The sequence below is a fragment of the Xyrauchen texanus genome, chromosome 34 (genome assembly GCF_025860055.1).
Source record: "Xyrauchen texanus isolate HMW12.3.18 chromosome 34, RBS_HiC_50CHRs, whole genome shotgun sequence".
NCBI classification, from domain to species: Eukaryota; Metazoa; Chordata; class Actinopteri; order Cypriniformes; family Catostomidae; genus Xyrauchen; species Xyrauchen texanus.
Genome location: NC_068309.1, coordinates 20,903,524 through 20,930,781, shown reverse-complemented (window position 1 = coordinate 20,930,781; position 27,258 = coordinate 20,903,524). Strand labels below are relative to the sequence as shown.

Genomic DNA, 27,258 nt, shown 5'->3' with positions numbered 1-27,258 from the left:
CACACAAACACTGGGTCTGCTTCTCCTCTCTCCCCGTCTGGAGGCTCTGTTTTTATGCCGCTCTCCTCGTGCTCACTGGAATTAGAGACAGGTGTTTAGGCATAATTTAGCTCAGGTGCAAGCACCCTTACCGCTTTCCTCTCCCGGACGGGCGCTTGACCACGCCCCCGCTGCCACAATGAGTCTTTAGTCTAGACTTAAACTGAGAGTGTGTGTCTGCATCTCGAGCAGTGTTAGGGAGACTATTCCATAGTTTAGGAGCCAAATATGAAAAGGATCTACCTCCTTTTGTGGATTTTGATATTCTAGGAACTATTAACAGGCCAGAATCTTGCGATCTTAATGAACGTGATGGAATATAGCATGGTAGAAGATCACTTAAGTACTGCAGAGCTAGACCATTCAAAGCTTTGTACGTTGTTAACAGAATTTTTTAATTAATACGGAATTTAATAGGCAGCCAATGTGACGATGATAAAATGGGGCTAATATGATCATATACCTTGGTTCTTGTTAGCACTCTGGCTGCTGCATTTTGAACCAATTGAAGTTTATTTATTGATCTTGCTGGACATCCTCCCAGTAATGTATTACAATAATCTAGTCTTGAGGTCATGAACGCATGAATTAGTTTTTCGGCATCAGCAACAGAGAGCATATGCCTTAATTTAGCAATATTTCTTAGGTGGAAGAATGCTGTTCTACAAACATTTGTGTGGAGCGGAGGGGGGCGGGGCCGGGTCGGAATATCGTGTGCCCGGTCCCCAATCGGCCTGATGAGGCGCGCGAGGGATAAAGGCGGCCGGTGACGATGGTTCGAGAGAGAGAGAATTACGGACATGTCCGTCATGTGTGTTTATGTTTGTGCTTTTGGTTTAAGTTTCTCATTAAAATATTATTTATGTTGACAAGCCGGTTCTCGCCTCCTCCTTGCCCATCCTTTAACTGTTTTACAATTTGTAATTTGATTTTCAAAGGACAGATTGGTATCAAAAATAACACCCAAGTTCTTCGCTGTTGAAGATGATGTAACAGTACATCCATCTAGAGTCAAATTATATTTTAGCGGCTTATTTTTTTAGTTTTTTGGTCCAATAATTAGAACCTCTGTTTTGTCAGAATTGAGTAGAAGGAAATTTTATGGCCATCCAATCTTTTATTTCATTGATACACTCTGCTAATTTTGAGAACTGTGAAATCTCATCAGGTTTTGAAGAAATATAAAGTTGTGTATCGTCAGCATAGCAGTGGAAACTGTGATGAGGCCTAAATCCTGATTGAAATTCTTCATATATACTATTTCTCTGTAGAAATGAACATAGTTGGGAGGATACTACCTTTTCTAGTATTTTTGACATAAACGGGAGATTTGAAATCGGTCTATAATTAGCAAGTTCTCCAGGATCAAGTTGTGGCTTCTTAATAAGCGGTTTGATAATTGCCATTTTAAAGTTTCTTGGGACATGTCCTAAGCATAGCGAGGAGTTAATGAAATTAAGAAGAGGTTCTGAGATTACAGGCGATAACTCTTTTAAGAGCTTAGTTGGTATTGGATCTAACAAACAAGTTGTGGCTTTTGATGTTTCGATAAGTTTTGTTAGCTCTTCATGACCTATGATAGCGAAGGATTGAAGTTGCACATGAGGAAAATTAATAGACACTGTTTTCTGAGGTGCTATGACAGATGATTGCATAATTCCAATTTTATTTCTGATTATTTCAATTTTATCTATAAAGAAATTCAAGAAGTCATTACTCTTGTGCCACGACATAATATCTAGTTCGGTTGAGGCTTTATTCCTAATCAATTTAGCCACAGTACAGAATAAACATCTAGGAATGTTGTGGTTATTTTCTATGAGTTTACTAAAATATGCTGACATGGCAGCTTTGAGTGCTCCATACAATGAAAGTGAATGGTGACCAAAAAAGCTTAAAAAATAACATAAAGGCAGCATATAAATAATCCATTAGACTCCAGTGGTTAAATCCATGTCTTCATAAGCTATATAATTGGTGTGGGTGAGAAATGAATATTTAAGTCCTTTTTTACCTTATATCTCTACTTTAACTTTAAAAATTCTGAAAATGTAAATTTATAGTAAAAGGTTTGAAATATTGATCTGTTTCCTATCCAAAGTGATTGCATCGCTTCAGAAGACTAATATTAAACCACTGGAATAATATGGATTAATTAAACGCTGCCTTTATGTGATTTTTGGAGATTCAAAGTTCTGGCCACTGTTCACTTGCATTGAAAGGACACACAGAGCTGAAACATTCTTCTAAAAATATTTGTTTGTGTTTAGCAGACAAGAAAGAAAGTCATAAACATCTGGGATGGCATGAGGGTGAGTAAATAATGAGAGAATTTTCTTTTTTGGGTGAAATATCCCTTTAAGAAAAAATGCCATCAATCTCCTGTGATGCACATGTAAATACACTGTTATTCTACATCGTAGTAGACCAATTAAATAAGATATTAAGAGTGTGAAAACGAGAATTTTCTTAGATGCGCACAGTGCTAAAAGTGCATTTAATTTAAGTGATTTTTGGCTGATGAAACGGAAGCAAAAAATGCACACGTTTCATCCATTCTTTTATGTCAGTAAAGGGTTCTGTTATTTGAAAATAGCCAACATTTGTACGCCTCACCTGTGGACACAGGAAGTAGGCTACTGCGCATAGGATGCTCGAACTACTCGAAACTGCGTGGGAAGTGTACCTTACTGTCTTCATAAAATATGTTTGTTTTTCAGATACAAAATCCACAATAAAAATCGAATCAACATGGGATAGCCCTTATTACTGCTAGAGGACCATGTAAAAATATGATGGAAGAGTAATTTGTTGTAGTTTCTCCAGCAGCAGACATGCACGTTCACGAGTTTAGCTGAAGGTGAGGACAACAGGACTGCTGGATTCATGACGCATTGAACGGAACACGGTGTGAAAGCAAGCTGTAAAACCCATCGTGTGACGATGGATCCACTTCAGTCTGGGGGAAAATACAATCCAAAACATCGGGTATGTTTCAAACTAAAGATCAATATTCAGCCTGTTTCAGGCGTTATTGGCAATTAATTTTTCCGAAAGAAAAATCAATTCTGTCTAGGACGTCCTGTAGTAGCCGACAGGTGTGTGTGTGTGTGTGTGTGTGTGTGTGTGTGTGTGTGTGTGTGTGTGTGTGTGTGTGTGTGTGTGTGTTAGCCAATTTACTCAATTTTGAACTTATTTGGTGCAGTGGTACACACACACACACGTACAATTATCTAAATATATTTAAACATGATAAAATGCACTGTGTAATATACAGAATACTATGATACCAAAACACTTAAATTGATCAAGTTTGATTATTTTGATCAAGAGATCGAAGCATTTGTCTGTTGTTCATATCTCAAAGACTAACAAATGACAAATGTGAAAGATTCTTATTTCCATGGGCCTAATCACCAGAAACTGAGATAAATGAATTCAGATTATCTAGGTTTATCTAGATTATATAGATTTGCTCCCCATTATCTTGAACATTTATTTGGATAGAATTTGGATTTCAATATAAGAAGTCTGATAGACTTAATGGAAAGACAAGTTTTAATGTATTTACACCAGTCTGATCTGTTTTGTTTCAAATGTACATTGTTTTATATTGATCAAATTATTGGTTATAATGACAATGCAGTTTCACTGTCTCATGTTAATGTAATTAATCATTGTCCTTTAACTTTTGGAGAGTAATGTTTAGCATAAAAAAGACACAATTTGTTATAAAATCAGTATCTGAATATATCAGATCTGAAATATGTATGATCTGATTTTAAGATTGCCAACCATAAAACCTTTTTTTGCTTTATACAAAGGGTCACATGCACTTCTGCCACTGCATACTTGATTAGGGTGGGTTCTGTTTGTTGATGCTGACAAGCAAGGTGTTGGTTCAAGATGTAGAAAACAGTTGCAACAGCATTATGAACTCATACCAGTGACATTGGTCTGCCTAAGAAGAATAACCGGTTTACACATGGGTGGTTCAAAATTGCATCTTAGTCATGTACACTGTGTGCAGACTTTCCTCATGGTAGTTACACAGAGTAATAGGAAACTCACTCTCTGTGTAGCAGTCACATGTAACAAACTTTAAAAGACACATTTTGTATTTTACTTTAATCCTTAGGATGATGCCTCGGAACAGTCAAAGCACTTTCTTCCAAAATGTGATGAAAATAAGGTGGAGAAGAGGAGAACATCACGCAGGCTGCTCGTTGGAATAGGTCTACTCATAGCCATAGCAATCATTGCATTAGTTACAGGACTGCTAGTGTGGCATTTCCAATGTAAGTTCTGTAACCCTTAAATGTACACACTGTGCTGCTATAACCATTAAACTGGAAATAGGAATTATTGTGAGATAACAACAATAACTCCAGTGTGTCCATTGTTACAGTCAGATCAAATGGGAGGGTGAGGAAGATGTTCAGTGGTTATTTGACCATCTCCAGTCAGACATTCTCTGATGCTTATGAAAACTCGAACTGCACTGAATATAAAGATTTGGCCTCAAGGGTCTCAAAGCAGGTGAGGTGGTGGATGTACTAACCATGTATGTTTTGTATTCTAATTCCAAAATGAGCTTAAAACAATTATTTATATTGTTTTAATGCATTCTCTCTTTCTAATAGATTAAATAATTGTTCACTTTGTGGAACATTGAGCGAATATGACTTATTTGGACACATCTTTACACATGCTTCAATGTCTTTCAGCTCAAAACTATATACAGTCAAGTTCGCATGCTGTCGAAGTACCATGTGGGATCCAGCGTGCAAGGTTTCAGGTGATTTAAGATATATAATAATTCTACCTTTCAGTTTAAAGGTGATTGAAAATGGTGAAAAAAGAAATGGTGACCAGTACCAACATATATACACAACATTAACATTCCCCTTCAGTCACTCACTCGACATTGTGTCGATTGTAGTGACACAAGGTGTCTCTTCTGAGAGCCTCACGTTCCTCTGAACTTGAAAAAAGGAACATGCAAATTCTGTCTGCCAACAATTGGCCTTTTCTCAAGTTCAGAGGTACGCGGAGCTCTCAGAAGAGTACATACATTTTTACCTAAAATCATGTTATTTGTCAACTATACCTTTAAAGTTGATGTGTGTAGCTTTTTCAGTGTTAAAATACTTCCACTTATTCCAGCTTAATTTGCAGAGACAACTAGACGTAACCATTCTTAGGTTGTATTTCCTAAAAACTGTAAACACTGGCGTTATGGCATATTCAATATTGCTCTGTCTGTTTGAGCTGCACATTCAGCCTGACACAGTAACATTGGTGGCGTGTGTTTGGGCCAGACTATCTGTTTGTTTGACCAATGGTAGACAAACTGTGTATTTGTGAGGATAGTTGAAAGCAATGTTTATTTTTGCAATTCCATTTGGTGACGCTAGTGGCGCAGAAATTACACACTTCAGCTTTCAGTAGTCCTCAACCCTTTTTTTTTTTTTTTTTACAAAACTACACTTCATGCTAGTCATCTGAATCGTGCATTTCGTATTTTTACAGTATTTGTGGTAATGTAAGTTTCATTACATCTTCCTCCCCTTTAGTGAGGGCAATGGTAATGGTGTCATTGCATACTACCTGTCTGAGTTTAATGTGCCGGAGGTCCAAGTGTCTGCTGTGGATGAGGCCATTGCATCCATGGATGGGGCAGAAAATGCAAGGAAAATCCGGAGGGTGTTTGGTCGCAAGACTGATAATAGCCTCATCATTGACGGAATGACATCTGGGGGTAAATCCATTCAAAAAGAATGTCCTGTTACATGCTTTGTGTCAGTGTATCCTGATCTTGTAATCTAAACAGAAACTTCAAAGTAACATGAGTATCACAGGGTTCCTATAGCCATGGAAAACCTGAATTTGAATGCCTAAAAAATTTAATGGAAAAGAGCAAAAATGTAAAAAGCTATGGAAATTTCTATAGTGAACAAATTTTTCTCTATAAAATGATCCTTATCCAGTAGTCCCATTTATGAACACTATAAATGGAAAAAGTAAAAATTATTGATTTATTTTTTTTGTTCTTTATTACAGCTGTGGATGCTCGGCTAGCTGGCAGAAACCTCAAACGTGAGTAACAGGTTTCAACATACTAAATACTTAACGTGTGTTCAGCTCTCAGGTTTTTAATGAGCTTGTTCTGTATTTCAGGTTCCAGTAAAAGGTCACATCATGCCCATGAAAACCAGACAGACATTATCCGATCTCCAGGTTTCCCTAATTCCTCCTACACTGCCAATCTTTATACTGAGTGGCAGATTCGGGCTGACCCGGAGCACAGGATTAGACTGGAGTTTGATGTCCTAGACCTAGAGAAAGACTGTCGTAATGACTTCGTCAAAGTGTATGACTCGTTAGCCCCATCAGAGAACCAGGTCATAACAGAGTATGTGTTCCACCAGTATTGTGTTTAGTGACTGAGACTGATACCTGTTATTTTTAGGTTTAAATTTCTGATTTTAAATAATTTGTTCATATTTGCTTTTTGAAACAATATCTAATCATTAAACAACAACAATAAAAACATAATATTCATTATAAATATTTTATTAATAACTGTAATGTATGAATGGTCATCATCATCATGATGATGGTGATTTATTTTTTATGGCATTATATTTAAAATGGTTCCTAACTTATAAGCTTAAAATGCTCATGACAATTAAATGGCAGCTTGTGAATCCCTCTCCGTGAAGTGGTACTGTTGGACAAATAGTGTCAGTGTCACATAATACATGTATGTTTTTATTGTCTATTTGATATTGTGGGGGATCTAATCAATGTGTTCATGCAGGAAATGTGGATATCGCTTACCCAGTGAGAAATTGATTTTCATCTCATCTGGGAATGTCATGCTGGTTACACTGGTTACAAATGAAGAAAAAAACTTCCCAGGTTTCAGGGCATTTTACTCCCAGATCCCAGCAAATATTGGAGGTAGAGTTTAACAACTATAAAGACTATAAAGAGAGAGACCCTTGAACTCATTTAACAATTCAAAGGCCAATATTTGCATGACAAATGTCTTTTTGTTCTTTAGAGTGTGGGGGGAAACTAACTGGAATAAGTGGTACCTTCACATCACCTGGCTATCCCTCTCATTATCCACCTCAAATTGAGTGTGTCTGGAACATTGAGGTAAAAATATTATTACTTTGTGCTATTGTTTACATTAGTCCCTCACTGCAATGTATTCTAATATTGTCCTTCAATGTGCTATCTCTTTTAGGTTCCCAAAGGAAAGCATATCAAGGTGAAATTTAACAAGTTCTCTATACATAGCCCTGAACAGAACACCATCACCTGTCACACAGACTACTTGGAGTTAAACTACAGGTTAGACAAAAGGGCAACAGTATTGTCAGTCTAATGCCTCAAAAAATCTTAAAGGGATAGTTCACCCAAAAATAAATATTCTCTCATCATTTACTCACCCTCATGCCATGCCAGATGTGTATGACTTTCTTTCTTCTGCAGAACACAAATTAAGATTTTAAGAAGAATGTCTCAGCTTTGTTGGTCCATAAAATGCAAGTGAATGGTGACCACAATTTTGAAGCTGCAAAAGGTATAAAGGTAGCATAAAAGTAATCCATATGATCACAGTGGTTAAATCCATATTTTCCGAAGTGCTATGATAAGTGTGGGAGAGAATCAATATTTAAGTCCTTATTTACTATCTCCACTTTCACATTATTCTACTTTTGTTTTTGGCGATTCGTATTCTTCGTGCATATTGCCAACTTCTGGACAGGGAGAATTTATAGGTAAAAAAGGACTTAAACATTGATTTCTCACCCACACTTATCATAATGCTTATGAACATATGTATTTAACCACTGAAGTCATATGGATTACTTTTATTCTCCGTTACAGTATGTGCGTTTTTGGAGCTTCAAAATGTTGGTACCCATTCACTTTCATTGTGAGGACATATAGAGCTGAAATATTCTCCTAAAAATCTTTGTTTGTGTTCAGCAAAAGAAAGTCATACACACATAGGATAGCATGTAAATGGTGAGTAAATGATGAGAAATATTTAATTTTTTGGTGAACTAACCCTTTATATAATCGCCACTTATTTAATAGATATTACTAACCATGAGCACAAAATATTTGTTGTACATAAATAAGGAAACCAGTTTTTTTCAACAAGTTTTTGTTATTCTAAAACTTAATTAACCAGATTTAAAACTGTAAACATTCAAAATATTCTTATATGGAATATTCTTAGAATTTCTGAATAGAAATTACTCTGAGAGTAATTGTAAAAGCGTTTTAAAGGTGGAGTATAATGTTTCCATGAAAAAAAATCCTGACTTGTATCCCAACTTAATATGCAAAGACATCTATTAGTAAGCTGTTTGTAAGATGTTTTTGAACAGTGGGTACTATGGTGCTTTTAAAACATTTCACTGTTTGATTGAGTATCCTGACCAGCCCGATACATCAACATTGGCTCCAGCAATGGCATGAGTTTGGGGTTAGACTATGCTTGTCAGGCCAATGAAAGATGATTGGAGTGCTTGGGAAACCTGTTTGAAATAATTTTTGGAATTCCATTTGGTGACAGAGGCATAAAAGTTTTCTCACTTTAAATTTTCAGTGGAGTGCAATAGACTAAAACTGTTCTTTTCTATGAATTGGGGATTTCTATTTAGGATATGTGGAGAGAAGCCACCCAACAGTGTGAACACTATCAAATCAAACCAAGCAACGGTCAAATTTTATTCAGACATGTCTCAGGTGGGCGAGGGCTTTTCTGCAGACTTTGAGGCCTTTGAACCCACTAATCGTGAGTCAGATTACATGTCTTTTCTATTGATATTTCAACATAATACTTTAAGCACATCCAGTCTATATTTGTTGATCACTTTTCCACAGCCTGCCCTGGGAAGTTCGAGTGTGACAACGATCTGTGTGTAGCCTCTAATCTACATTGTGATGGCTATAATGACTGTGGAGATATGAGTGATGAGAGGGGCTGCAGTAAGTTAATACCATATTACCTATACTAAACAAAGTTAACAAAGACTTCAAGTCTTTGAATGTCTGCATAGTTGTTTCCACAAAAGTAACGCACTTAAAATATTAAAATGGTGTGCATTATTTAATTTTCCCATGCATGCATACAGCATGTACTGAGACTCAAATCAAATGCAAGAATGGCTTCTGCAAGCCCCGTTTCTGGCGTTGTGATGGGGTAAACGATTGTGGGGATAGCACAGATGAGGAAAACTGTGGTAAGGATGATAACAATATTCACCATCAAGAACAAAAGAGTTAGAGTTATGTAGACACATTCAGGTTGTTTGTTCGTTTTTGTTTTTCCGGCAGGAAAGTGTAAAGCTCTAGAGTTCAGTTGTCGAAATGGGCGCTGCATCCCAGCACAGAAGCAGTGTGATGGCTACAATGACTGCGGTGATGGCTCTGATGAATCCCAGTGTGAGAAATGTAAGATTTTTCATTAATTGAGTACAAGGGGTGTTTTCGGCATGAGTTGATGCAAAGCAGAAACGTATTCCTTTAACTGACATTAGTAGTAATTGAGGTTCTTAATCACAGAACAATTTAAACCTCAGCTGTCAAAATAATTTGTTACTATACTGGACTTAATTGTATGTCTTTTATTTCCAGCCATAGCTGTACGCTGCTCTGATGCCACTTACAAGTGCAAGAATAACCAGTGCATTAGCAAGCTGAACCCTATGTGTGATGGAGAGATGGACTGTGCAGATGGTTCGGATGAGAATGAGTGTAGTAAGTACAGAACCACTGTCCTACAATACCATCTATACATGAATTCCAACATGGGTTACATTTGCAGAGCCATCCATGGACCAGCATGGAAAGATGATCTTTTTGCAGGGATTATTAATGTTATATGTATCTGTGTGTTTATTCACTGTAGATTGCGGAATTAAACCTTACAAGGCCAGTCGTATTGTGGGTGGAAAGGACTCAAATGAGGGTGAATGGCCCTGGCAGGTCAGCCTCCACATGAAGACGCAGGGTCATGTGTGTGGGGCATCTGTTATCAGTAACCGCTGGCTTGTCACTGCTGCACACTGTGTGCAGGACAATGACGAATTCAAGTAAGTTCTCTTCTCCTAGGTCTGTTTTACTCCAGGTATTAAGTTCACGAGTGGCGGTCCATGACACACTGCCATTTTAACTTACTGAACTCTTTATTAGGAACACTATAGTTCTAATAAAGATTCCGACGTGGTCTCCTGCTGTTGTAGCCCATTCTCCACAAGGTTTGTTGTGTTGAGTATTCTGATGCTATTCTGCTCACTACAATTGTACAGAGTGGTTATCTGAGTTACCGTAGCCTTTCTGTCAGTTCGAAACAGTCTGGCCATTGTCTGTTGACCTCTCTTATCAACAAGGTGTTTCCATCTAAAGAACTGCCACTCACTGGATGTTTTTTGTTTTTGGCACCATTCTAAGTAAACATTAGAGATTGTTGTGCGTGAAAATCCCAGGAGATCGGCAGTTACAGAAATGTTCAAACCAGCCCGTCTGACATCAACAATCATGCCACAGTGATCTGAAATCACTGAGATCATATTTTTTCCCCCATTCTGATGGCTGAAGCTCCAGACCCGTATCTGCATGATTTTATGCAATGCACTGCTGCCACATGATTGGTAATCACATGAATATGTAGGTGTACAGGTGTTCCTAATAAAGTGCTCAGTGAGTGTATATCTGGTTGTAACATGTGCCTCAAATGCATCTCCTGTGAATAGATATGATCTAATTTTGAGGGTAGGGTGTGCATGTAGATAAAGCTTGGAAAAAAACAAAAACAACAACAACAAAAAACAAACGCACACTGTGTCTCCAGGATTTATTTGAATTTTAATCTAAGCACTTCCTGAGATGTTTAGAGCAGTAGTGGAGCACCAGTTGTAGGTCAATTGAATAATTATTTTCTATTAAAGCTGCACATAACCCACAAAGTGTAAACCCTTGTTTTAGCACAATGGTTGATTAGATGGTGTATCAGGAAGTATAAGTGTTTCCACTACAAATTTGAATGTGGCCACATGTGTTTTCCACTATGAACAAATGTGGTTTAAGGGATCCAATCAAGCGTTCCAGGCCCCTTTTACACCTGTATTAAGTGCTGTCCAATGTGATTGGATCACTTGAGATGGATGTTAGTACCAGTTGTAAATGGGGTCCAAGGCTGATCCTGAGTGATTTTCTTTTGCTAGATATTCCCAGCCTGACCAGTGGGAGGTCTATCTAGGTTTACATACCCAGGGTGTGACCAGTAAGTCAATCCTTAAACGTGTGAAGCGCATCATCTCTCACCCTCAATATGATGCCACAACCTATGACAATGATATTGCTGTAATGGAGCTGGACAGCCCTGTGGCTCTCAATCAAAACGTCTGGGCAATCTGCTTACCCGAAGTGACACATGACTTTCCAGCAGGGAAATCTGTATGGATAACTGGATGGGGAAAACTGAGAGAGGAAATGGGTAAGTGATAAGACATAACTTAAAAAGCCTGACAAATAAAATAATAGCCAGAAGTTTTTAATTTTTGAAATGGAGTTGTTTTTGAACCTATAAACAAAATAATTAAATCAGGCTTTAAAGGTTATTATCCTCCTGATCCCAGTAATAATTTTTGTACAGGACATTTGTTATTTACATTTCTCTTAGCCCAAACATGCCACTGTAGTAATTCTTGGGGTATCTTAAGAGGACTCCCTGGGCTTTTTATAGATAACAAATGTTTGGGAGTTTGGCCATGACAACTTCCTCTATATGGGCTATAGAAATGTATGACATTACAGCACATCAAATACAATATGAATCAAATATTAAAGGGATAGATCACCCAAAAAAGAAAATTCTCTCAGTATTTAGTCACCCTCATGCCATCCCAGATGTGTATAGCTTGCTTTCTTCTGAACACAAAAAAGTTTTTTTAGAAAAATATCTCAGCTCTGTAGGTCCACACAATGCAAGTGAATGGTGACCAGACCTTTCAAGCTCCAAAAATCACATAAAGGCAGCATAAACGTAATCTATATGACCCTAGTAGTCCATGTCTTCAGAGGTGATATGATATTTGTGGGTGAGATACAGATTTGATAACAAATCTGTTATTTTTTTTTACCATAAATCTCCATTTTCACTTTTATATTCTTTCATATTCTGAAAATTAAAGTGGAGATTCATTGTAAAAAAAAAAGAAGAAAGGATTGAAGTATTGATCTGTTTCTCACCCAAAACAATTGCATTGCTTCAGAAGAAATTGATTAAACCTCTGGAGTCTTATGGATTACTTTTATGCTTACTTTATCTTCTTTTTGGAGCTTTTGGAGTTCTGGTCATTATTCACTTGCATTGTATGGACCTACAGAGCTGAGATGTACTTCTACAAATCTTTGTTTGTGTTCAGCAGAAGAAAGAAAGTCATACACATCTGGGATAGCATTAAAAATACCACCTTCTACTTACTGAAGAGCACAGAAAGTTCCACCAGGAGGCAGTAGACATCTGGAACATTGCATAAAACAAGATTTTCAGCAAAGTTTTGATCATGTTGATGATGTAGAGGATTTAGAACATCATGTATCAAATGTGATATATATATATATATAATATATTTTTTTACAGCATTATAGGGTTCAAATGTTTGAATTTCATTGCATTAAAAACGAAATATCAAACCAAGTAGCATCAGATTACAAAAAAATTGTGCTAGAGCTTATCCTCATAATTACTTTCATTGTTCTGAGCCATTTTTGCAATTACTTTTATTGATACTTTTATTGATTTTTTTTTTGTTTATGTATAAATGTTTATGTATATGTTCCACTCAAGTTTTGTTTTGTAGGGTGTATACTTTAAAATAAATGCCACTTGGTATGATATTTTGCTAAATTATGCAAAGACAGGCATAGAGTGTGGCTTAAGTGTCCAAATACTGTTTGGGGCCCTCTGTATATGTGCATGAGGAGAAGTGAGCTGTTCTATTTGTGTAAACCAGATAATGAAAGAAAGTACGTACTAGCTCAAGATTGTCAGTGTCTTTGGCTGGTAATAAGGCAATAAATTGTTAGTAAGCTGAGGAAATGTATTCTCACTGTTGCAGATTCTGTTGCATCAGTGTTGCAAAAGGCTGAGGTTCGCATTATTAACAGCACTGTGTGCAACAAGCTGATGGATGATGGGATAACACACCGGATGATCTGTGCAGGCGTACTGAGCGGAGGCGTGGATGCCTGTCAAGTGAGATGAAAGATCTGCTTGTACAGATTCAGTTACATTTCAGTTACCCTTAAGTTTCTCAGTAACACACATAGATTCCCCTTTCAGGGTGACTCAGGTGGTCCCATGTCTTCTACTGAGATCAATGGGCGTGTGTTCCTTGCTGGAGTGGTAAGTTGGGGAGATGGCTGTGGCCGTAGAAACAGGCCTGGTGTCTACACACGAGTCACAGAATACCGCAGTTGGATCAGACAGATGACAGGGGTATAGGCTCTGCTTTTGCCTCAGGACTCAGATTTTACATCGGATATTAAGTGGGGACCAAACACAGTAGCACAAATGTTTATCATACAAAAGAACTCAAACAAATAGCATATTCCCAACAATATGCAAAATCAACAATGGCAGAAGTGTGATAATTTACCAGCCAAAAACATGAAACAAACACTGGGCCAAATGAATGAATTTATTCCAAAATACTGTAACTTTTGATTGGACATATGACCTTTGACATCAACAACAACAAAAGAGCATTCCTCTCATTATTTCTTCATACTTTTATCTGTCTCTGTATTTTTAAACATTTTAAAATGCCATATATATAGACTATTCATAGTTTGAGCCTCAATTAATTTGTTGCACTTGCTTTGGAAAAAAGCTATTCTCAATCAAATGCCACCTTGCTTTTTAAGTGCTTCTCAGGAACATTTTTGTAATTTAATAGTAGGTGTAATGCTTTTATGTGTTTATGTTTTTAAGTGTATTTTTTGGATAAATTATATACATATATATATATTAGAATATTAGATTATTCATTTGTTCTGGACTGATAATTGTTTGCTTGTATATCATTCTAATGTCATTTGCATGCTGGTAAAATATTTTTTTCTTCTTTAAGCTTCATACATCAGATAAAGACTATTTTATTTGTCAGATAAGTGTCTATTCAGTCAGTGTGTAACTGTGTGTATATATATGTAAATTTGTGTTTTGAAGCCTTACATTTTTGACATAAAAGAAAACTTTTTTATGTAATGTTTAGACATTTTGTACAATTTTTACAATGTATATATTTGGATTTTGCTGTCTTGTTTACATTATGGTAATTGTTTTGCTGTTATCCTTATCTGTGGCATTTAATTAAAAATTTATATTTTTATTTCTATTAAAGGGATAGTTTACATTAAATTACATTGTGGTAAGTAGTATTGATCTGTTTCTCACTCACACCTATTATATAGCTTCTGACATTGATTTAACTACTGGAGCAATATGGATACGTAGTTTGGTGCAAATCCATCCCAGAATGACTGCAAATGACCTTGTGAAGATGCCGGTGGAAACAGGTAGACAAGTATCTATATCCACAGTAAAATGAGTCCTATATCGACATAACTTGAAAAGCTCTTCAGCAAGGAAGAAGTCAAAAAAGCCAGACTACAGTTTGATAGTGCATATGGGGACAAAGATCGTACTTTTTGGAGAAATATCCTCTGGTCTAATGAAACAAAAATTGAACTGTTTGGCCATAATGACCATTGTTATGTTTGGAGGGAAAAGCCCTGACCTCAATCTAATAGAAAATGTGTGGGCAGCAAGGAGGCCTACAAATTGTAAGGACCTACAGAGCTGAGATATACTTCTGAAATCTTCGTTTGTGATCAACAGAAGAAAAAAACAAGTTATACACATCTGGGATGGCATAAAAGTGACTAAATGATAAGAGATTTTCATTTTTGGTTGAACTATACCTTTAATTCCCTAGTCAGGATTGGCATTCTCTTATTGTGCCTTGCTATTTCAGTGGGATCTTTGATAAACATTAACCCTTGTGCGTCAATTAAAAAAAGGAAAAAATATTTTCCACTTTCAATTATTCTTTTTTTTTAATTAGTAAAAACAGTCCTGATCATACCTACCAAATATTCATTCATTTTCAGTATTTTAACACTTTAGATGCCAGTTTGTTTACATAATGCCACGGTTGCTTTTTTTACACACACATTTCTCAATACATGCATACACAATCTGACATCCATACCAACACACCCACACAATTTTATCTGCATCATGTATTCAATTGGCCTGCGGTGCTCTATAATACAGCAAACAGAAAATAGGGAGAAAAACATTGCTCCATAAGCTAAACATGAGAAAAATAGCGTTATCTGGTGGAAAATATTAAAACTTAAATTTTTGAAGCCAGGGCTCCGGAGAAAGCATAATATCACAGAATTCACGATGTTATGCTTTAATGGCACTGGGATCAAATATTGCTATTTAAATGGGGACATGCTTGTCCTTAAGGTCCTGAGTGTAACTATTTTGTGTACACAGTGTATTATAGATGTATTATAGGAACTGAGGTTGAAATATCAAAATTCCCCCCAAAATACACACCTCTGACAAAATGTATGCCATTGGCATTAACACAGCCAAAATGATCGAGAAAAAAAAAAAAACATGTCCATTTAGGTTAAAAGTGACATTCTAACCTGATTTGCATTTGCTTGTTTATATGTAGTGAATTCAGGAATTGATGCTCTATAGAAATACGTTGTGAAATATAAAGAAAATAATTTAAGTTCTGTATATATATATATATATATATATATATATATATATATATATATATATATACAGAACTTTTACTTATGGCAGAAATTAAGTTTCCTTGATGACACACCGGAAATGTGCACCAATGTTATTATTCCTACCACCCTTGTGACTCTACTTCAAGAGCTAGCAAGCATATTCATTCCCAATATTCACTAACACACATGGTAAGATAACATATTTACAAAATGTACATAACATGGATAGTTTATGTGTAAATTAGTCGTGTTAATTAATAGATGTAGAGACAACAAGGATGTTAGTTTGGCATTAGCTAGCAGGAGAGTTGGCTAACTGGTTAGTTAGACATCACCATAGTTTAGCTTGCATATATTATTATTTTTGTCATAAAAACATACATTTTTCAATATATTTGCACGATTAAATGAAAAGCTGTTGCATGTTTTTTTTTAAATATTTTTAAATTCGGCTGGTTTGTTGTCAACGTGTATAATACGGAAGCTAACATGCTAAGTGCTTTGACAGTTTCCTTGTTTGTTGTCATTTAATGTGTTAAATGCAGAAATGTAATCAATATATATATATATATATAAGTAATGTGTCTGTTATCAAAGATGAGTTACTAATAAAAATGCTTCAAGAGCTTGTCAATATCTAGACTATTAACATGTCATGGTCAAATATTTCGTTTTTTAAATCCTGCAGATATCGCTTGTGCTGTCGTGAATGGTGATTTAAGATGAATTCTTTAGATCACATGTTAACAGACCCACTGGAGTCTGGAATGGACCGTGATGGACGTGTAATGGAGGAGTGCATGTTGGGGAACTGTAGAGTTCGGGTTCCCGAGGATCTACTTGAGGATGTGAGTAATATCAGAATCAAGCTTTATTGCCAATTCTGCTTACACATACAAGGAATTTGTCTTGGTGACAGGAGCTTCCAGTGCAAAAAAATAAAATACAGCAAATAGACAGAGATAATAATGAAAGAAAAATAATATATATATATAATATATAATATATATATATATATATATATATATATATATATATATATATATATATATATTAATAGGAAATAAAGTATATGTAGAATACACAGCAAGACAATATATATATATATATATATATATATGTATGTATGTGTGTGCAAATACAGATTTGTTACAGTACAAGGGAATTCGCTCTGGCTGGAGACCGTCAAAATTCGCTCTGGCTGCTCTGCCAACAACGCTATCTAAAATTCGTGGACGCTCTGACGTATTTGAAATAGGCGGTTGAGAATAGGTTTTGTGAACTATATTTAAAGGGGCCACAAAACATCCAGACATGTCGACTGGTGTCTTTTTGACGACATATCACAAGTAGCGTATATACTCATGAAATATATTAATATATTATTATATAATATTATATAAACCATAATATCCACTTCATCAACTCACCTGGCACACTAACAATTTAGGGGGGGACGGTTCCTGTGCCTGACGGTTCTGGTGCTCAGAGCTTTGTTGCGTTGCCCAGAAGGTCAAAAAAGGTAGTGGTAGGGTGAGCGGGGTCCAGAGTGATTTTTCCAGCCTTTTTCCTCACTTTGGAAGTGTACAGTTCTTGAAGGGAGGGCAGGGGGAAACCAATAATCCTCTCAACAGTTCGAATTGTCCTCTGCAGTCTTCTGATGTCCGATTTCGTAGCTGCACCAAACCAGACAGTTACTGAAGTGCTGAGGACAGACTCAGTGACTGCTGAGTAGAACTGCATCAGCAGCGCCTGTGGCAGGGTTGAACTTCCTCAACTGGTGAAGGAAGTACAACCTCTGCTGGGCCTTTTTCACAATGTGGAAAAAGTCAATGTGGGTCTCCCACTTCAGGTCTTGTGAGATGGTAGTGCCCAGGAACCTGAATGACTCCACTGCTGCCACAGTGCTGTTGAGAATGGTGAGGGGGGTTAATGTTGGGGTGTTCCTCTAAGTTCACAATCATCTCCACCATTTTGAGCATGTTCAGCTCCAGGTTGTTTTGACTGCACCAGACGGCCAGCTGTTCAAATTCCCTTCTGTATGCAGACTCCTCGTCATCCTGGATGAGGCCGATGACAGTAGTGTCCTCTGCAAACTTCAGGAGCTTGACTGAGGTTTACTTGGCAGTATAGTTATTTGTAGTGGGGAGAGCACATGTCCCTGGGGGGCACCTGTGCTGATTGTACATATGCTGGAAGTGAATTTCCCCTGTCTCACTAGCTCCTGCCTGTCTCTCAGAAAGCTGGTAATCCATTGACAGATAGATGTGGGAACAGAGTTGGTGTAGTTTAGTCTGGAGAATAGCTGGGATGATGGTGTTGAAAGTTGAACTGAAGTCCACAAGAAGGATCCTTGCATATATGTCCCTGGTCTGTCCTGATGTTGCAGGATATGATGCAATCCCATGTTGACTGCATCATCCACAGACCTGCTTGTTCGATAAGCAAATTGAAGGGGATCTAGAAATGGTCTAGTGATGTCCTTCAGTGGGGCCAACACCAGTCTCTCAAATGAATTCATGACCACAGACGTCAAGGCGATGGGTCTGTAGTCATTAAGTCTTGTGATTTTTGGTTTCTTTGGGACAGGAATGATGATTGAGCATTTGAAGCAGCATCAGACTTCACACTGCTCCAATAATCTATTGAAGATCGGTTTGAAAATGGGGGCCAGCTGGTTAACACAGGATTTTAGACAAGTGTGAAAAATGCTGTCTGGGCCCTGTGCTTTCCTTGTCTTTTGGTTTTCAGAAAACACGTTACACCTTCTTTACAGATCTTAAGTGCATTTGAGTAGCAGGAGGGGGGTTGCAGGAGGTGTTTGTGTTTGTGTGAAGTGAAGGTTAGAGCGGGTGTGAGAGTGGGCTTTTCAAATCTATAGTAGAACACATTCAAGTCATCAGCCAGTTGTTGGTTCCCTGCAGTCAGGGTTGTACTGATAATCTGGCATACCGGGCATTTTCCCAGTGGGCCGACGCACTTTGGGGCCTATCAGGGGCGGACTGGCCATCATGTATTTGTGCAGTTCATGGGTGAGATTTGCTCTGTTAAAATCGGCGAGAATAATAAGTGATTCTGGGCATTGTTGTTCCATGTCTGTGATTTGATCAGCCAGCTGTTGCAGCACTGCATTCGCGACACACACGTGTGGTGGGATATAAACACTCACCAGAATAAACTAAGAAAACTCCTGCGGCGGGTAGAAAGGCTTACAGTTAATAAAGAGCATTTATGCATTTGGCAGACGTTTTTATCCAAAGCGACTTACAGAGCCCTTATTACAGGGACAATCCCCCTGGAGCAACCTGGAGTTAAGTGCCTTGCTCAAGGACACAATGGTGGTGGCTGTGGGGCTCGAACCAGCATCCTTCTGATTACCAGGACTTCCAAATTTGGACAGCACATCTTCTTTACATTTACATTTATGCATTTGCTAGATGAATACTTGGCAGGGCTGTTCGAAAGCCGCTCCGACAGAGCATGACCAACTTGCCAGCTCGTCTCCCTCACCTGCGTCTCTTGAACAGCACTGCTGCGCCTCTGACCAAAACGTCCACCAAAGCATCCGAATAGTCAAAAACCGGGAAAAGATTGTCTGGTATGTGCTGCTGAATGTTCAGCAGTTTGTCCCTGGTGAAACTGATTGGGAAAATTTTACTAAACACAGGACACAGTCAAAAACAACAAAAGAATTGGAGCACTCAACACAGAGGCTGCCATCCGCGGTGCCATCTAATATCATAATTATGAGGAATACAAACCTCCCAGTTAATATTGTCTTGTCTTTCTTAAGATGTGTATACCATATGTGTCTCCACAGCCAGAGATTTTCTTCTCTGTGATGAGTGAGAGCACATGGACAGATGTTCTGACAGATGCTCAACGGACACATCTTCGTCAACTCCTGCCCCAGTTCTCCGAGAATAGCACCTCAGAGCAGGACAGCATCATCAGTGACCTGTTTAACAACCAGAATTTCTTCTTTGGAAACCCTTTGCACATTGCCCAGAAACTCTTCAGAGGTTTCTCTCTTTCCCTTTATACTAAATTATCGATTTTTAAGCATCATATTAGTGCACTGTTATATAGTTAACAGGTGTTTTGCATCATAGCTGTTTCTTTATTGTGGATTTTAGCACAGCTGGAGCACTGTATTGACCAGTCAACCAGCATCAAGGACTGAATTGGTTTCATAAACATTATATATACAGCATAATGTAAATTTTGTTTTTGTCTTTCCTTAGATGGTTTCTTCAACCCAGAGGTGGTCAAGTACAGACAACTTTGTGCCAGTTCTCAAAAAAAAAGACACATCTACTCCCTTCAGCAGTACTACCACAAATTACTAAAGCAGATCCTGGTTTCCAGAAAGGTACAATAAATCACAGACACCACAGAAGAGCTTCTTCAGAGTTACCCATCTATAAAATATGGTATCTTTTTTATGTCTTTTATTGTAGGATTTGTTGGATTTGGCAGCACGTGGTGGACCTGAGCTGGCGGTAAAACGGCGGTATCCTGCCCCCTCTCACAAGGAGATGCTGGAGCAGAGGGTCAGACGTCGAGTGGGTCACATAATGACAGAGGTTAAGACAGAGTGTGGTGACAGTAATGTGTCATCTGATGAAGATGGTGGGTGTGATGAAGCATGAAAACAGCATAATTATGCATTCATGATGATTGGAGTTAATACTACTGTTGATTACAAAGGAGAATTTTATATTTATGTAAGCAGATACACCCTCTTGGTTGCCTGTCCCTCAGTCACCCTCCTCCTCAACGTCAACTGTCTCTCTCAGGGTGCTACCGAGCCTCTCCACTCAGGACATGAAAATCAGAGGTCGGTACAACCTTTTTAATACTCTTCCACTTATTAAGTTATAAGAATAATATGATGTTTTTCTTTCCATGCAGACAAGCCTGAGCTGGGTGAAAAGGAGCTCAGAGGAATGCTGCACAGACACAAAGAGAAGAGAAAACGACAACCAGTAAGTTTTCTGAGCTTTATACTCATTGACTTAAGGCATAACTTTAATCACATTGTGTTTAATTAACTTACCACACGTATGCACATATTTGACACTTTCTTCTTAAGGAAGAAAACAAAAAGCAATGCGTAATAATATAATGCTATATTAACATTTTGAAAACAAAGCCTTTCACAGTATATAGATAGAAATGCACTAAAATAGCACCAACTCAAGTGATATTAAATGTTTCCCAAAGTCTAAATGGGAGTTTAAATAATTTGAAGAACTAGTCCCCACATAGGTTGCATTTTCATTGCAATGGGCATTAAATTTCGTAAACTCTCATCCTCCACAATGATAATCTGCCGGTAGACTGTGGCTATACGCTTTTCTACAACATTTGTGAATCCGTGTTCATGATTCCGATCAGGGCATCAACTCCACATGAAAAGCGCTTGCAGACAAAAATCTCTTATTCTGCGTTTTGGTTATAGTTAAGACTTGGTGTGCTTCTTTAGTAAAAACAAAAAATACTAGATTTCTATCACAAGTCCTGTCTGGCCTCTTTAGTACCTCAAATAAGCACTAAGTGGTCCTTTCTTCATAATTTTATCACTAACATTGAAGCTATGTTGAGTGTGTTGTGAAGTGTGCGTCAGTATAATGACTCCGGGCAGACACATTGCAAAGTTTGCACCCTTCCAACAAGTATTTGTGCTGGTTAATGCTCTATTAACGGTAAATGTGTTAATCGTGTTTAAGAAAAATGAATGCATATTAAGGACTGTCCTCAGTAAAAGGCACATGATAGCCCACCTGGAGTTTGCCAAAAGGCACCTGAAGGACTCTCAGACCATGAGAAACAAAATTCTCTGGTCTTAAGAAACAAATATTGAACTCTTTGGCCTGAATGGCAAGCATCATGTCTGGAGGAAACCAGGCACCAGTCATCACCTGGCCAATACCATCCCTACAGTGAAGCATGGTGGTGGCAGCATCATGCTGTGGGGATGTTTTTCAGCGGCAGGAACTGGGAGACTAGTCAGGATCAAGGGAGAGATGAATTCAGCAATGTACAGAGACATCCTTGATGAAAACATCTTTGAACATCTCTGGAGAGATCTGAAAATGGCTGTGCACCGACGCTCCCCATCCAACCTGATGGAGCTTGAGAGGTCCTGCAAAGAAGAATGTGAGAAACTGCCAAAAATAGGTGTGCCAAGCTTGTAGCTTCATACACAAAAATGAATTGAGGCTGTAATTGGTGCCAAAGGTGCTTGAAGTATTGAGAAAAGGCTGTGAATACTTATGTATACGTGATTTGTTTTTCATTTTTTTTTGGGATAAATTTGCAAAGATTTCAAACAAACTTCTTTCACGTTGTCATTATGGGGTATTGTTTGTAGAATTTTGAGGAAAATAGTTAATTTAATCCATTTTGTAATAAGGCTATATATATATATATATATATATATATATATATACACTATGATATATATACTGTATTGTTCAAAAGTTTTAGGTTGTTGTGAAACAAATGTGCATTGTGAGAATGCTTTCAAAAATAATGTTATGAACAGTTTTTTTTTTTTTTCCATCCATTAACTTCATACAAAGTGTAGTAAACACAAAAAACGAAATCAATATTTGGTGTGACCACCCTGTGCCTTTATAACAGCACCACTTGTTCACAGTTTTTCAAGGTTGTTGGCAGAAAGGCTGTTCTAAGCATCTTTGAGTTCTATGTATTCAATGTTTCAATTGCTTCTGTCTTCTTCATTTAATCCCACACGTACTCTTATGTTGATAAGATCCGGGATCATTGGGGTCTTTACCATCTGTAGCAAGACTCTGTGTTCTACTTCTAAACTTTTCAATTTGCGAAAGGAATGTTTTGAAATCTAAAGCTTATATATCCTGTTGACAAAATAAAACCGAAGAAATAATATTAAAAAACATCTTTATTTTTTTGTGAAACGCCTAATGTGCTTTTGACTTTTGCACAGTACTGTATATAATGATTATTATTATATTATGAGTCATAATAATTAGTCATTTTTGGTGTCATTTTTAGGATCACCCTGACCTCATGACCTCCGACCTCCATCTTGGTGATATCATGTCACGAGTCAATATTGGAAGAAAAGGATCCATTACGAGTAAGAATGATAAGCTCACTGCTTTCTCAGTGTTGCCTCTCAGAAATTGGGTGCATGTATCATAGCAGCAGCTGAAAAAATATGTGTTCAGTGTCTGTTTATTCGGGCTCTAGCAGTCTTTGACCTCGCACTGCCTAAGAAGAAAATGAGGGAGGAGAGGCGGAAGAAAAAGATGCGGCCCATTAAAATGGAACCGGAGGAGGTCTGTGAGGTTCAGATATCAGCAGCTTCCATGAACTCGGGGCTTACTGAAACCCCCACTGCTCCTACACAATGTGTTAAAGAAGAGTAAGTATTTCTACTGTACCAAAGACACTGCTTTGAACTCTCAGCCTTTAAATATTCTGTATTCATCTGTCTCGCATTGCACTCAAGGCCAATGGATGAGTCCCAGAACAGCCCTGACACAGTGGAGGAGATTGCCATCAGCTTTTTTCATTTGCTTGAAGACATCCTCAGGCTTGAAGGCCTAGCGACATGCTCTGTGGTACGTTTACCCCCATTTTATGTTATGCTACATTTTGAAGGGAAAATTGAAGATAAAAATTATTGCTAAAATGTGTATATGGCTGGGAGATATATACAATTTTCATGATATACTCTCAATGATTTTGCTAGTGATATTGTAAACTTATAATATTAATTTGGTAACACTTTCTATGAAGCCCATATTTATAATGCAATTATTCAATGGAAAGGAGGAGGCGGGAACCGGCTTGACAATAGAAATAATATTGTTATGAAAAACTTAAACAAAAGACACACACACATGATGGTCAACTGCCCGTAAACGTTCTCTCTCTCTCTCACCACCATCCACAGAGGCTTAATTAGCCTGATAAGGGTGTATAAAATCACGACCTGGCCCCGCCATCCGCACTGTCACAGTCTCAATACATCTTATAATAAGTTATAACTTCTCATAAATAATTGTAACCACAATTAAAATACATTATGATACTTACCTTTTCATAGTTATAGCTTAGTGTATATTGCATTATAACACAAGCAACATCCACTTTTATCTGCAGAAGTTATAATGTATTTTGTTTTATATATATATATATTTTTTCTTTTTTTATGTCACACGAGCAAGAGTGCGATATGGCCCTACATATGGATATGGCCGATTACACCAGTGCTGATATAGGGTCATATAGCATGTGTGATATTGCTTACTGTCTATACAAAAGTTCAATGAACAAGTACATTTAAAACAAATGAGGAAAAACTGAGGATGGTCATAAAAAAATGCATATGTGCATGGAACTACTTGCTTACACCATGGATCAGAATCTGCCATTGCTGGTTCAAAACAAATGATGTATCCCAAGCCTCTCAAAAACATCACTTTAGAGCTACTAGTACCATGGCCTGGTCTGTTTCTAACATGTTATTGGAGAAATGAGAATGTGTGTCTGTGTGAGAGATGGAGCGATGGAGCGTGTGCGTTAGCCTGTTGATGATGCTGTAGTCTGTTAGTCAGCTTTCTGAAGGTAATGTCATTTTGGTGAAAGTCATCCTATTTCCTCAGTGGAAATATAGCCATCCAAGCAGGGGTATTCCTCTCTATTTCATGGGAGCTGGTGCGCAAGAGTCTTTCACTATAGAAACTGCAATCTCCTCTGCCATTTTGAACAGTATTTTCTTTCCAATGTGGAAAGTCTGGGAAGAGGTAAGCGCCTTGAGTTTGTGTAAGTAATCAGTCTGTTGTGTCTTGCAGCTGTGATGAGCCTTAATGCTGAAGTTTTTAGTTTAAAGTTATTTCCTAGATTCAGTAGTGTAGTAGTAATACGAGCAATCAGAGAGCGCTGTTGAATATAAACACTGGCTGACGATGACTTCACATCACCAACTTATTACACATAAAAAGGGTATTTTTCCTCCACCTGCTGGCTAAAATATGTAATGTCACAAAATTAAATGTAAAGAGACAGATAGCACTTAACGCATCTGCATGGCTCTTACACTTTAGTTTAGAATGGCACGAACACAAGTGGAGTGATACACACATTGAAGCGTCCGAGTGCTGATTTTGGAGCATTGGATTCTTCCTTGATGAACAGCCTTTCAGGTTATGTCGATATAGGTCTCGTTTTACTGTGGATATAGATAGTTGTCTACCCGTTTCATCCAGCATCTTCATAAGGTCCTTTGCTGTTGTTCTGGGATTAATTTGCACTTCTCGTACCAAACTACATTCATCTCTAAGAGACAGAATGTGTCTCCTTCCTGAGTGGTATGATAGTTGAATGGTTCCATGGTGTTTATGCTTGCATACTATTGTTTGTACAGATGAACGTGGTACCTTCAGGCATTTGGAAATTGCTCCCAAGGATGAACCAGACTAATGGAGTCCTTAATTTGTTTTATGAGGTCTTGGCTGATTTATTTTGATTTTCCCATGATGTCAAGCAAAGAGGCGCTGAGTTTGAATACAGGCCTTAAAATTAATCCACAGGTACACCTCCAATTCAGCACACCTCCTATCAGAAACTAATTGGCTACTTGTCTTAAGGCTTGTCATAATTTTCTGGAATTTTCCAAGCTGCTTAAAGGCACAGTTAACTTGGTGCATGTAAAGTTCTGACCCACTGGAATTTTGATATAGTCAATTAAAAGTTAAACTATCTGTCTGTAAACAATTGTTGGTAAAATTACTCATGCCATGCACAAAGTAGATGTCCTTAACAACTTACCAAATCTATAGGTTGCTATTATTAAATCTGTGGAGTGGTTAAAAATGTTTTTAATGACTTCAGCCGAAGTTTATATAAACTTCTGACTTCAAGTGTGTGTGTGTGTATATATATGTATGTATGTATGTGTGTATATATATATATATATGTGTATATGTGTATGTATGTATATGTATATATATATATTAGAGCTGTCAATAGATTAAAACATTTAAGCAAATTAATTACACGGTGTTGCGATTAATCGCATAAACAAATATTTGCTGAGAAAGCCCCTCATATAACAATAATTCAATATATAATGATGAAATTATACATAGTTATCTTTAAATATAAAAAAATGTATATATATAAAAAATATTCAGATAATTAAAATGTATTACATTTATGGCAGAAGAGTTAATCATTGATAGGACAATACAAAAAGCGGCTTTAGAATACAATGTATTGTTTACTACCATATTATTGATCATAAGCCAATCATTGGCATACAGTTCACAGCAATCCATTTCGCAAGTGAATTTGTCAATCAGTTCGAGATTTATTATGATGGCTTGTTTAAGGACCCGTCAATTTACACCTGCGTCAGACATGCTTGTGTAGCGTCTCAGGTGCCTTGCGTATAAACATAACATTTTTAGGTCACTGTGTCAAGTTAAATATAGTTTAATACTTAGAATCCATCTTGAGATTCCTTCAAGTTCGAATTTGCTCTCCATCAAGTTTTTTGAATGCAAGAACGTAACGCATGTTTGTATTGTGCTGTCTGCTGGATGGTTGTTTTCTTCATTGCGATTAATTGCGTAAACTTTTTTAACGCTTTATTTTTAATAAAATGAATCGCACTGAATCAATGCGTTAAATCGACAGCCTTATATATGTATGTATGTATGTGTGTATATATATATATATATATATATATATATATATATATATATATATATATATATATACAGTGAGGAAAATAAGTATTTGAACACCCTGCTATTTTGCAAGTTCTCCCACTTAGAAATCATGGAGGGGTCTGAAATTGTCATCGTAGGTGCATGTCCACTGTGAGAGACATAATCTAAAAAAAAAATCCAGAAATCACAATGTATGATTTTTTAACTATTTATTTGTATGATACAGCTGCAAATAAGTATTTGAACACCTGAGAAAATCAATGTTAATATTTGGTACAGTAGCCTTTGTTTGCAATTACAGAGGTCAAACGTTTCCTGTAGTTTTTCACCAGGTTTGCACACACTGCAGGAGGGATTTTGGCCCACTCCTCCACACAGATCTTCTCTAGATCAGTCAGATTTCTGGGCTGTCGCTGAGAAACACGGAGTTTGAGCTCCCTCCAAAGATTCTCTATTGGGTTTAGGTCTGGAGACTGGCTAGGCCACGCCAGAACCTTGATATGCTTCTTACAGAGCCACTCCTTGGTTATCCTGGCTGTGTGCTTCGGGTCATTGTCATGTTGGAAGACCCAGCCTCGACCCATCTTCAATGCTCTTACTGAGGGAAGGAGGTTGTTCCCCA

General features: G+C 37.4%; 2 protein-coding genes across 4 annotated transcripts in view; both read left to right on the top strand.

The window, feature by feature from the left end:
- The first annotated feature begins 2,718 nt into the window (after positions 1-2,718).
- On the top strand, positions 2,719-14,435 carry st14b (ST14 transmembrane serine protease matriptase b). The gene is made up of 19 exons (XM_052104510.1): positions 2,719-3,027; positions 4,178-4,337; positions 4,448-4,578; positions 4,767-4,837; positions 5,616-5,800; positions 6,103-6,138; positions 6,220-6,454; positions 6,863-7,005; positions 7,109-7,206; positions 7,298-7,404; positions 8,730-8,863; positions 8,953-9,057; positions 9,204-9,311; positions 9,406-9,522; positions 9,706-9,828; positions 9,980-10,163; positions 11,295-11,566; positions 13,194-13,330; positions 13,418-14,435. The coding sequence occupies exons 1-19, from the start codon at positions 2,983-2,985 to the stop codon at positions 13,577-13,579; spliced, it is 2,553 nt and encodes an 850-aa protein (XP_051960470.1). The 5' UTR covers positions 2,719-2,982; the 3' UTR covers positions 13,580-14,435.
- A 1,583-nt stretch (positions 14,436-16,018) lies between these two features.
- nfrkb (nuclear factor related to kappaB binding protein) overlaps positions 16,019-27,258 on the top strand; it is a 29,705-nt gene continuing 18,465 nt past the window's right edge. Inside the window, exons 1-10 of one of the 3 annotated variants that reach the window (XM_052104577.1) lie at positions 16,019-16,092; positions 16,592-16,751; positions 19,724-19,925; positions 20,148-20,275; positions 20,364-20,535; positions 20,639-20,743; positions 20,818-20,891; positions 22,948-23,032; positions 23,149-23,320; positions 23,408-23,519. In XM_052104577.1, the coding sequence (XP_051960537.1) occupies positions 16,626-16,751; positions 19,724-19,925; positions 20,148-20,275; positions 20,364-20,535; positions 20,639-20,743; positions 20,818-20,891; positions 22,948-23,032; positions 23,149-23,320; positions 23,408-23,519 (1,176 nt within the window). In that variant the 5' untranslated portion in view covers positions 16,019-16,092; positions 16,592-16,625. Of the gene's footprint in view, positions 16,093-16,591; positions 16,752-19,723; positions 19,926-20,147; positions 20,276-20,363; positions 20,536-20,635; positions 20,744-20,817; positions 20,892-22,947; positions 23,033-23,145; positions 23,321-23,407; positions 23,520-27,258 lie in introns of all 3 variants that reach the window. The other 2 variants (XM_052104576.1, XM_052104575.1) reach the window with 2 other exon arrangements.